The 12,688-nt window shown below is 42.4% G+C and overlaps 1 protein-coding gene across 2 annotated transcripts in view; it reads right to left on the reverse strand.

Moving 5' to 3' along the window:
- med14 (mediator complex subunit 14) overlaps positions 1–12,688 on the reverse strand; it is a 28,596-nt gene that overhangs the window by 8,222 nt on the left and 7,686 nt on the right. For both annotated transcript variants that reach the window (XM_086050684.1, XM_086050683.1), the window contains exons 8-20: positions 12,120–12,252; positions 9,727–9,877; positions 9,541–9,652; positions 9,180–9,305; positions 9,031–9,109; positions 8,660–8,819; positions 8,373–8,567; positions 7,684–7,818; positions 7,497–7,573; positions 3,971–4,131; positions 3,748–3,894; positions 3,304–3,548; positions 1,729–1,998 (exon numbers count right to left, since the gene is read on the reverse strand). In XM_086050684.1, coding sequence (XP_085906810.1) covers positions 1,729–1,998; positions 3,304–3,548; positions 3,748–3,894; positions 3,971–4,131; positions 7,497–7,573; positions 7,684–7,818; positions 8,373–8,567; positions 8,660–8,819; positions 9,031–9,109; positions 9,180–9,305; positions 9,541–9,652; positions 9,727–9,877; positions 12,120–12,252 — 1,991 coding nt within the window. The remainder of the gene's footprint in view (positions 1–1,728; positions 1,999–3,303; positions 3,549–3,747; positions 3,895–3,970; positions 4,132–7,496; positions 7,574–7,683; positions 7,819–8,372; positions 8,568–8,659; positions 8,820–9,030; positions 9,110–9,179; positions 9,306–9,540; positions 9,653–9,726; positions 9,878–12,119; positions 12,253–12,688) is intronic.

Consider the following 12,688-nt stretch of genomic DNA (forward strand, 5'->3'; position numbering starts at 1 on the left):
TGTATACTTCATTCTTCTTGGGCACCAAGACTTTTTTTTTTTAATGAAAGGTAGTGAAATCAGAGGAGTAAATTGGGCAAATGCTCTGTGCTAAAGAAAAACTAAAATAAACACTTGTATTGGTTTTTAATTTTGTGTTAATTTAAACTTTATCAAAAAGGTTTTGTTATTCTTTTCAATAGTATGCATAATTTAAAAGTAGCAAAATGATCTTTTCCTTTCGGCTTTTCCCTTCAGGGGTCGCCACAGCGAATCAATTGCCTCCATCTAACCCTGTCCTCTGCATCCTCTTCTCTCACACCAACTACCTTCATGTCCTCCCTCATTACATCCATAATCCTCCTACTTGGTCTTCCCCTCGGCCTCCTGCCTGGCAATCCAAAACTCGGCATCCTTCTACCAATATATTCACTATCTCTCCTCTGGACATGTCCAAACCATCGCAGCCTGGCCTCTCTGACCTTATCTCCAAAACCTCTAACATGTGCTTTGCCTCTGATGTACTCATTCCTGATCCTATCCTTCCTGGTCACTCCCAGAGAGAACCTCAGTATCTTCATCTCTGCCACCTCCAGCTCTGCCTCCTGTCTTTTCCTCAGTGTCTCAAGACCAAACAACAACATTGCTGGTCTCACCACAGTTTTGTACACCGTTCCTTTCATTTTAGCTGAAACTCTTTTATCACACATCACACCTGACACTTTTCTCCACCCGTTCCAACCTGCCTGTACACGCTTCTTCACCTCTTTTCCACACTCTCCATTGCTCTGGACTGTTGACCCTAAGTACTTAAAATCCTCCACCTTCTTGATCTCATCTCCCTGTAACCTCACTCTTCCACTTGGGTCCCTCTCAGTCACACACACATGTATTCTGTCTTACTGCGGCTAACCTTCATTCCTCTTCTTCCCAGGACAACCCTCCACCTCTCTAGCTTCTGCTCTACCTGTTCCCTGCTCTCACTGCAGATCACAATGTCATCTGCAAACATCATAGTCCATGGAGATTCCTGTCTGACCTCGTCTGTCAGCCTGTCCATCACCATAGCAAACAAGAAGGGGCTCAGAGCTGATCCCTGATGCAGTCCCACCACCACCTTGAACTTCTCTGTCACACCTACAGCACACCTCACCACTGTCTTACAGTCCTCATACATGTCCTGCACCGCTCTCACATACTTCTCTACCACTCCAGACTTCCTCATACAATACCACAGTTCCTCTCTGGGCACCCTGTCATAAGCTTCCTCCAGAGCTACAAAAACACAATGCAGCTCCGTTTGGCCTTCTCTGTACTTCTCTATCAACATCCTCAAAGCAAATACTGCATCTGTAGTACTCTTTTTTTTGGCGTGAAACCATACTGCTGCTCACAAATGCTCACTTCTGCCCTTAGTCTAGCTTCCACTACTCTTTCCCATAACTTCATTGTATGGCTCATCAGCTTTATTCCTCTGTAAAACTAGCAAATTGATCCACACAATCAAAATGTGGTATGCACCTGTAACAAAAAAAGGAAGATTTTTTTTTTTTTGCACTATAACATAGTATATTGGCGTATTTTCCGGACTATATGTTGGTCCGGAGTACAAGTACATATTTTGCCCGATTAAAACTTCTGGGATGTATGGCCCGCAGGCAAATTATTATTAATATACTGCCATCCCTCCTCACCCCCCCCCAAAAAAATGCAATTCCAAATCAACCCGAGTAACTCTACTAGACTGACCTTGAGTCCAGGAGCCGGGTAAAAGCCCTCCACAATTTTGGTGTTGTCAAAGAGACTGTATGCTCCATCCCTGATGGCCACCACGCCACGGCTCCGGCAGTAGATGTCGATGCAGTACATGTTGCGAAAGGCCAGGCGGATGTGTGTAGGCGACTGGGGCAGGATAGAGAAGCACTGGTAGGCAGTGTTGGTGCGCTGGGTCAGGCCCAGCATGGGCACGGTCGGTAGCTTGTTGATGGCGTTCAGAGGGGCCTGCGTGTCATAAAGCACCTGCAAGAACAGAACAAGCACAACATCTACATTTTTTAAAGGAAATAAATAGTCTGAATTCATCACTTGGGACCTATTTGGTTATTTGAACCACCTTAACCTGAATTACTGGTATTTTCTTTTCATGCTGCTGCAATGTCCCTGAGAGTCCTGCTAAGCATAAGCATCTATTACGTGATCCCCAAAATCGGCTGCGTCAGACCCATAACACTTCCATATCCACCTTTCAGCAGTAATGCTAAGTACAGCATCATTTTCATTTTTTATACGAAGTATTTTGACTTCGACTTTTAACGGTGAAATCCGACATGCACTGAAATTCGGGTTACATCACCAGTGTAGGAACGGAACTTGTTTGTAAATTGAGGACTTCATGGACTATGTGCGTTGTTCTTTTTGTTGTATGCGTAGTTGTGCAGTTAACTCCAACTGGGGTCTCATTAAACAGCTTAACCCATTAAGACCGGGAGCGCATAACGACGTTTCTACCACTAGAGCTAGGAGCGCTGTTGCGTGTTTTATAGGGCCGGGAGAGCGTATACGTCGTTTTTTTTTTCAGCCAATTCACAGTCTCTTAACCAATGCAATGCATCAGAATATACACGTGACGACGACGTCGTGAGCCCACGGAGGATGTTCCGGAATTTTTTCGACTCATAATGGCTGGCGCCGTCGTTCGCCGGAGCTCTGAAATGAGTAACAGCAGTGATATACAGTATACGACGCGCTTGTGGACTTCGAACCAGTAGAACGTAATATGTGGTTAAGATATTGTGTTTGTAGCCAGTGACAAGATCAACGGCTTTATAACGGATGGGAATTACCACTCGATTTTTTTAATAGGGCTTCTCTTGCACTGACACTTTATATTTACATCTTTGATCGAAACAGTAAAGATGAATAAACCCGGGCCTGTGTGAAAGCCACATGTCAAAGCGCTTAAATTCTTTTGGAATTATGTTTCTATCTGCTAGAGGGGCTGAGATATTAATAACTTTGTAGATGTTGAATTTTTAGGAAAACTTCAGTTTGTCAAGGGTAATTCCAAAGACGACCTTAGGTTTTGGGGAGCTGGTGAGACAGGCACTTTAGGCCTTAATGGGTTAAAGGATGCTTAGGGATGGCAGAATGATATACGCTACACGCTTGCTTCGCAAAGAACATGGTGCATTTCTTCGATTAGAACGTTTTAAAGATCGAGAGAAGTCAAAATCGAAATCACAATTAAATTTCAATCCATCATCCAGCCCTAGAAAAGCGTGTACATGCATGCAGTGCATTCTGCATGCATTCAGTTGTGTTTACCTGCAACAGTTGAATGACATTGGGGTTCTTGTTGAACATCTCCTGCAGTTGGTGAAGGATGATGTTGTGGCAGTTTGAGCACCCCGAATTGGGCCCCACAGTGCCGAGGGCCAGGTGGAAGCGCTGGCTGTTGGAATTCCACTGGATGGTGACGGAGCTGCCTTTCGTGGTACCGTAGCACAATACCAGCTTGCGGAAGTTGTACAGCCGCACTTCAGAAAACAGGCCCAGATACGATGGCAACTCTGGGAAATCACAATGAGAAGATAATTGTTGGAGTGTACAGTCCATTGGCAGATGTGAACTAGCGGTTTATGAACTACACAATGCTCATATACTGGGTTTTGATCTCCACATATCTGCAACGGATTGTGTTGGCCTTTCGGGGCTCCATTGTGTAGGCCAATTCAAAATGGTGGTTCATTTGCAAAAGGTCGCTGGTACCTGGCAGTGCCCGAGAGAAGTGAAGCACACACTGGTACAGCTGACTGATGGCGCTCCAGTCATTGAGAAACATTTCAACCACTTTGCGCCCACCCACGGGCTCTGACAGGGGGTTCTCATAAGTGAGGTACACGTGCCGCGTGGAGGCTGCCAAAGAGAACATTTGAGTTCAGTGTACGGTGTGCAAATGACACAATGCAGAAAAACAGTCAGTGGTGGGTACATTGCTCCTTGCTGTTGGTGCTGTTGAGGGGGCAGTTGGCCAGCACCAGCTCAGCCACCCATGTGCGGTTGTTCCTGCCCTGCAGGCGGAAGGTGCAGTCCAGGAGGGAACGCTCCAAAGCTCTTCTGGTCTCCTCTCCGACACCTTTGCAAGGAGGGATCCTACAAGAACATGACATTTATGCTTGTGTGTGATGACTATACAGTATATACCGTTCCTATATATGGACAAAGGTACTGAGACACACCTTTTACTTCATCAATCTTTTGTTAGACCACTTAGGCTCGCCAAAAAACGAACAACAAAGCCAAATTCAACGTAAAGGGACCATCACGAAAAAAATTTGACGCTGACTCTTCGCTGCGCACAAAGCGATTGAGTACTATACGTTGATCGACGTGCTGCAGCTACGATCCTGCATCCGGTTTTGAGGCTCCCCACACAAAGATATATTGTGCTACAGGGCTGCCACAAACGATTATTTTGCTAGTCGACTAATCACTAACAGTAGTCGCCATCAGTCGACTAATCGGATAATATATAAATGGCAGCAAATCGCAGCAGCAAGCTGCTGCTCTTATAATGAGCATCATTTGCTTACAGCTTAAATTATTTATGTACAAACTAATCATGAAGACAAGATGATAGTACATTCAACTTTTATACATAATTCCAAAAGAATTAAAGAGCTTAGACATGTGGCTTTCATACAGGCAGAATTTATTATTTACTGTTTCAATCGATGATGTAACAATAATGTGTCAGTGCAAGACAAGCACCATTTTAATAAAAAAAAAAAACGAGTAGTAATTACCATCCTCTATTCTGTTACAAAGACATCTATATCGTCATTGTCTGCAAACCATATCATATCACGTTTGTTTGTTTCCACTGGTCGTGCGCGTCGTCTATATATCACTGCCGTTACTTATCAGAGCTCCAGGCGATCGACGGCATCCGCCATTAGACTACCTACGGCTCGAAAAAATTCCACGACATCCTCCGCGGTCTCGCGCCACCCTCGCGTGTATATTCTGATTAGGCCTGCACGACGTGTCTTTTGAACACAGCGATTGCGATGTGCGCATGCGCGATAGTCACATCGTAGGACGTGCGATGTTTTAACTTTTTTTTTTCTTTTTTCTTAGAACAAGCAAACTATTGTTTTGCTTCAAAAAAGCAGCAACAAACCGTGCTACACAGCCTGTCTCGCTCACACCCTCCTTCCTGCCAATCAGTCACTGGCCCCTCCCCCTCCACTCTGCTGTCTGCTAACAGGCAAGGAGACGACAGCGGCAAAAGCAGCAGTGGATTTACATAGTCCCCAAAAGAAAGTCAACATCCAAAATATGAAAGTATTTCGGCTATAAAAAGGAAGATTCAGAACAACTAAAGATCCTTTGTCAACAGTGCCTCATCGTTGTTGCTGCATTTGCCGTCACAAGCCCCTGTATGAGCAGTTCAAACTAAGTGGGACCCGAGGTGAAACTTCATATACTCGAAAAACAATTACAGACGCCTTCGCCAGCATAACTCCTTATGATAATAAATCCAAACAGCACCGACAAATCACAGATGCAATGTTTTACAGACCGTTTTAGTTATTGTTATATTTTTGTGAACAACTCAGGGGACTAATGCACCTGCTCTTTAAATTTTAATATTTTTGTTCTAATTTGTTGACAACTTTGCTGCAGTTCCAAAAAGTTTTTTTTTTATCTTAATGTTATATTTTTGTAAACAACTCAGGCACTAGTACAACTGCTTTTAAATTTTTTATAGTTTAGTTTAAAGGTGTTTATAACTCTGCTGTTGCTTTAGATGTTTTTATTTTCTTCTTTTTTTTTTAAATGACTCAAGGGTCTAGTGCACTTGCTCTTTTTATTTTTTTTGTTTAAAATATGTTTAATATTTTACTTAGTCTGGATTAAACAATATTATATGAATACAATGATGTCATGGTGAGTTAACCAAATTATTCCCAAACAAATCTATTCAAGTCATCTGATTCCATTTTTAACATCGCAATATATCGCGACCCCCCCGAAAATCGCAATGTCATTTTTTTTACACATCGTGCAGTCCTAATTCTGATGCATTAAATTGGCTAAGAGATGGAGAATTGGATTAAAAAAAGACACCGACGTATCCGCTCTCACGGCTCTAGTGGTAGAAACGCGGTTATGAGCTCCCGTCCGTAATGGTTTAAACTTTGCAACTTAAGCCATCATTCCTGACATGTTTATAAATAAAGGAGCGACTTAAATTGATGGCGATACTCTGGCCTTAAATTTTTTAGCTGTAATTCTTTAGTGCGTTTTAAAATTGAACCAAAACTATACACTCTGCAGAGTTGCACTAATACAGTGAAATTATCTATGAATACAAAAATAAGTACTTGTATACATATTTCACTCTTCTTGGGCACCAAGACTTTTTTTTTTTTTTAACAGAAGGTAGTGAAATCAGAGGAGTAAATTGGGCAAATGCTCTGTTCAAAAAAAAACCTAAAATAAACACTTGTATTGGTTTTTAATTCTGTGTTAATTTAAACTTTATCAAAAAGGTCTTGTTATTCTTTTCACTAGTATGCATAATTTAAAAGTAGTAAATTGATCTACACAATCAAAATGTGGTATGCACCTGTAACCCAAAAAAGGAAGACCTTTTTTTTTTTTGCATTATAACATAGTATATTACAACAAACTTAATTATGGATTTTATTGTTATGTGATGCCAATGAGTGGCAGACATGTCGTTTTTGTGTTGAGTGCTGCTTTTGTACAGACACTTTTTTAATGTTTAAAAGAGTTATTTTCTTGTGCATGTGTGATCTTGTTTATATATATATATATATATATATATATATATATATATATATATATATATATATATATATATATATATATATATATATATATATATATATATATATATATATATATATATATATATATAGAGTGCAGCTTTTGGGAAGTGCTACTTTATTGTCAACCTCTTGTGAACTGTTTTCACTGAGAAATCTGTATTATTCACACATTATTTTGTTTGTTTTATTGGCTGTCCTTGTGTGAAATGTGTTGATTTTTTAACAAATATATTGAAGGTTTATAGTAATACTCAGGCCTGTGTGAAAGCCAGTTCTAAGCTCTCAAATTCTTTTGGAATGATGTTTCTACCTGATATAGCAATTATTTTGTTGGTACTGAATTTAAACTTCAGGTTTTAGAGGGCGATTCTAAGCTCGACCTTAGGTTTTACAGGGATGGATGTTTCGTCAGGCGCTTTAGGCCTTCATATATGTTTCTGGGATTGAATGGCTGGATTGTGAAAAGACAAATAAATATGTCAATAGCAGTGAATGAGTTAAGAGCGTTAAAAAAAAAAAAATGAATAAAAATAGGTGAGTTTCTAAGTGAATAACGAATTTACAAAGAAAAAAATTGGTGAATTTGCAAATGACTAACCGCAAACAAATAGGCCATTACTGTACATGCATGTGTGCTGTTATGTGTGGTTGTATTACTTAAGCAGCCGGATGGCGTGACTGCTCCCGTCTCCTTCCACTTGAACACCCTGGTTGGGAATCTCCATGTTGGACAGCTACAACACAACAGACAAGATGAGCGCCACCAACAAAAGTGAGTTTAATTGAGCAGGACGCATGAATGGAAAGGGGTATCAATTCAAGCTCTCAAGTCACAGTGACTCACCTCGGTTCTGAGGCCAACAAAAGGCATGTTGGTGTCACACATGGCCACTAGGTGCGCCAACTCCTTGTTGAAGGCACTCATCTCCCCTGACCGCTTGGGCTTCTTTGGTTCCGTTTCTGCCAGCTCTCCAGTCATCTACAGAGACATTGACACAAAACCTGTCATTATGACTATAATAAAGCAAGACTATAAAATAAACCATTTATTTTGGAGCTTGTGTCTTCCGAGAAATGCTTTAAAAACCGGGAGAGCGTATATATAATTTTCTTTTTTTATCCAATTCTTGGTTACACACGTTGTTGTTCTTTGTCAGTGGGCAGCGGTATGCATTAGCATAGCATGACATCATAGTTCCATGTCAATTTAAAATTTAATCGTACGTTACACCATTTTGTCTTGCGCATCCTAAATATTAGCCACATAAAATTTCCATGACTTTTCCGAAACTTAAAAGAATATTTCATTTTCCAAGGACCTGGAAATGAATTTTTAATTTTCCAGTTTTTTCACAAACATACAAACCCTGTTTTATACTTTGACTACATTAAGAATATTAAAATGTTACTTAAAACAAAAGCTGTTAAGTTTAATAGTAGGAAATACAGTACCTATTGGGATAAGATGCAAACAAATTGAAGAGCATTTCACATAACAGGTTCCACTGTGTTTGGATGAAAACAAAATGCCACCTTTCTTTTGGAGACAGGCCGGTGCAGTCGCGTCGATGTGGTGTCTTGGACGAGGTGTTCAAGGTTGGGCTTGAAATGCTGTAAGAGCTGCGCGCACATGGGCCCGTCGTCACCTTCCAGCTGAGTCACAAACAGGAAGGAGTACTTGTACTGGAGCGCTGTCGGATTGCTCGGCAATTCAACCATTTCCACCACCTGAGCATCAAGTCGGAAAGGATGAACCATGTAGAAAATTACGAGCGACGTCTTCATTCATTGCTATTGTGTCAAGGAGGAAGTAGACTCACAATGTAGTACTGTGGAAGACGCGTGAGCTTGATGAAGAGCTTGTTCTTGCTCAAGTTTCCCACAGGGTGTGAAGCAGTGTTGGAGAGGTGAAGGACGTCGGTGCACACTGTGGGAAGGTGCTTCACCGACTGCCTGCAGCGCTGCTCGCCCAGCCAGAATCTGTCCACAGGGGAAGAAAAAAAAATGAAGACATTCTTTATCACATCCCCTAACATTCTTAACACATTTTTGCCCAGACTGAAAGTTGTCATGACAGCTTTTCTGTCTGTTTTGACAAGCTAGAATCAGGCATCAGACTCCACCAATGAAGTGCCAATGTTCTCTTTCAGCTGCAGATATTTACTGCCTCGTCTGTGACAGGCAAATTCACCTGAGTTGTTGAAGCCACGACAGGATGCGCTTCATGTCATCGTTGATAGTCTTCTCAATGTCGTCCAGCATTGATTGTTCTAATGGAAGAAAACACAGCCCTTTTAGAACCACAGACAATTGTGGCAGATCCTAATGGTTTCCACTCACCTAATCCATACAGCATGGGCTGCAACATGCCAGAATGCAAGTCGACAAAGATATGTAGGCACTCCGAGCGCCCGCACGGCTCCAGTATGGGAATGACGAGAGTGGGTAGAGCGGTTTCAATGAATGCTGAAGTTGACAGACAGAAACATAATTTCAGTAACTCTTCTCTGCTATGCAGATGACATTAAGGGACCGGTATTCATTCAATAAATATTGCTGCATTGAAAGAGCAACAGGCATGCGGCTATTTTGTGACATTTAATTTTAGATGGCTGCACCGTAATAGGCCGCAGATTTTACAAGAGGGTGTAAGAGAGGTTTGCATTGTTGTCTTTATAAGAAATTTGAGTTAAATACGTACAGCTGTCGCTAGGATTGTTGCCTTTGAGAATGGCCTTGAGCTCCAGCAACTTCTGGTGGGAACGTGCGTGAACGCTGTCGATCAAAAGCTTCTCCACGGACAAATGGTCAATCTAAAGATGGAGGGAGGCAGCCATCAATTCATTTCTGACACACAAATTGTCAACTTAGAACTAGTGCAACTTACTTTCATTGCTCTCTCCATCAATTTGGAGTCACACGCAGGTAGAGGGGGCTCGTGGAAGATCTGCAGCGGCTTCGATCCATCTGATTCGTCAATCTTGATGGTGACTTTATGCACAGAGGCCGTACCCGTTTTCCTACCAAGCACCTGTTGGCTGCGGTGCACAAAAGAAGGCATGGGTAAGCTTTGGTGACCTTACCCAGACGCTTTTTTTTTGGGTGCGCCACGTTGACATACTGTGAATTCGAAAAAAAAAAAAAAAAAAGACCAAGCTGTTCAGTGCAACACGTAAAAAATGTATCTCGTGCAAAGGAGGTTGCACGTCTAATATGATTAAACACTTTTTTACATGGGATTAAATTGTTAGAGTGTTCGGTGTTTTGACTCTTTGTATCGACCTACCGCTGTTCTGAAATTCCTTCCTACGCGTCGAGACCAATGAGACCTACCAATGCTTCGTGTGCCTACGCACGCATGCTCACAACGCCGATAGTGAGGTGGGGTCGCCAGCTCCGAGTCCGACCCTCAGCCAAGTGATACGGTCCGCACCGCAGTCAGAATCGGGTAAGCAGACAAATTAAATATGTTTAGTTTTAAAAAGTTTTTCTTTTTATTTGCACAATTGGCTTGCCCATAATGGGTGTTAAGTAGGATGCTATAAGCTGCTTTATTGTATTGTATTTTCTTGAGGTTCTCCAAGATAAATCTATCTTGTGGACAATTCAAGCTCATAGGTTTGATATATTTATCCATCCATCCATTATCTGTACCGCTTATCCTCACAAGGGTCGCGGGGTGTGCTGGAGCCTATCCCAGTTGTCTTCGGGCAGTAGGCGGGGGACACCCTGAATTGGTTGCCAGCCAATCGCAGGGCACACACAGAGACAAACAAACATCTGCACTCACAATCACACCTAGGGGCAATTTAGAGTATCCAATCAACTTAGCATGCATGTTTTTGGAATGTGGGAGGAAACCGGAGTACCCGGAGAAAACCCACGCAGGCACGGGGAGAACATGCAAACTCCACACAGGGAGGCCGGAGGCGGGATCGAACCCACGACCTCTGAACCGTGAGGCGGACGTCCTAACCAGTCGACCACCGTACCGCCCCTTGATATATTTATATATTTGTCAAAAATATCCATTGAGAAAATCATAGGAAAATTCATAAACAGTAGAAAAGTTCATGAAACAAGTATTTATTTAAAACTATGTAACATCAGTTTGCTTTACACTTAAAAACAGACAAACCAGAGCGCGTACTGAAATATCACAATGATTTTGAAAAGGAAGATATTATATATAGGTGCAGTCACGGACTATTGTAAGCAGGCCCGTGTTTCCCCTAGGTTTTTTTTTTTTTTTTAATTTAAGCAGCGGAAGCAGGACATCATCCTAAATACCATGGGCATGCTGTGCTGCGCCCGGGGTCTGCACTGAGACGGTGAGACCGGGGCAGCAGCGGTTTAGATATATAAACTGATGTCGCGTGTCAGCGTTTGTGGGTACATAAAGCAACGGAATCAGTTAGATTACCTGCAAGCACCAACGCAATTTCACTGGAGTGAAATAGCTAATGTTAGCCCCATAGTTCACAAAGCTGAAACACAACACTGTAATTCTGACTGCAACAAGCTGCAAGAATTTAAACTTAACGATGCATGTTAATAATACGTCGCACATAACAGCAACTTCAGTAAAACCGGCTCATATGATTAAGTACTTAGATGAATTTACGATGCTCTAGCTTTTTGCTTTCTGTCGTCTTCCAGTAGCACCTGGGTGACGTCGCTTCAGGTGTTCGTTAATCACTCGGCTTTACACCAACTCGGCTTTACAAAGGCTACAGACGACAAACTCGTTTGACTTTTTGTTGAAATATGTCCATACTTTGGACTTCCTTGTCTGCTTTTCAGCTGATTTGTGGTGCCGCTATCCACTTCCCCGCCCTGAACACATGAACCAGCGGCGCCGCCATTTCTGCTGTTCTCCTTTCTTTTCTGCTGTGCGCACTTGTTTACAACTGACGGTATGCACGTGTTGACGTCTTTACATCATCGACACCCGACGGTATGTGCGTGCCGACGTATTAAACGTCATCGACACTCGTCGTCGACGGTATATTGTGCGGGCCGACGTATTTACATCTTCGGTGACGTCGACTATGTCGACTAGTCGGGACAGCCCTAATCAGCATTCTAAAAAATTTTAGGGGAGCGTCAGTTACTGTTGTTCTAATGCCGTTTCCAGCAGGGCAAAGTCCGGAGTAAATTAAATGGAAGGTAATCAAATCAAAAACTATTTGGAGGTACATATTAGGTATGTGGTCACCCTGGTGTTCACGGCAAGTAAATGTCCCTGTTAACGCATTTGAAGTCCATTTAAAGGCTTACTTCCAGACAGAGAGGGTGAGGTATTTTGCTGGCATGTATCTCTCTTCCTGCACCAGGTCCCCCCAGCGCTCCCTGATAAGCATTAAGGTCTGCGAGTGGAGAACCTCCAGCTGCAGCGAGAGACAGAAGGAGTCTGGAGACAGTGCAGTTAAAGAAGATGCATGTGGGAAAGAACCAAATCCTCGTGAAGTATCACACACATTCTCCCATCAGCATTCAGCAGACGCACTCAGGCACATATCCTTCGTTACAGCGCTGCTAAAAAGAGGCGTTTGTCTGCCACACAGGCTGCTCTTTGATGTGGTGAGATGCACTGCTTGTGCTGATGCAGGAAAGGCAGAGCAGAGACGCACTGATTAGCATTGATTAGCACGGGCATGCAGTACTCTAAAAGCAAATAAAAGGCCCTCTATTTTTTAATGCATTTCCCCCATTACAACACGTTCGGTCAATTAACGCATTGGTGCATGTGCCCAACGAGCTAGCTGGTTTGGTTATGCAAACTCTTCCTAACCTTGAGGAGAAGCATTTCCACTCCAGGTATGAAGGACATGACACACATACACAGG

Source organism: Filicampus tigris, chromosome 14 (genome assembly GCF_054856515.1).
Source record: "Filicampus tigris isolate MCC_2025a chromosome 14, RoL_Ftig_1.0, whole genome shotgun sequence".
In the NCBI taxonomy this organism is placed as follows: domain Eukaryota; kingdom Metazoa; phylum Chordata; class Actinopteri; order Syngnathiformes; family Syngnathidae; genus Filicampus; species Filicampus tigris.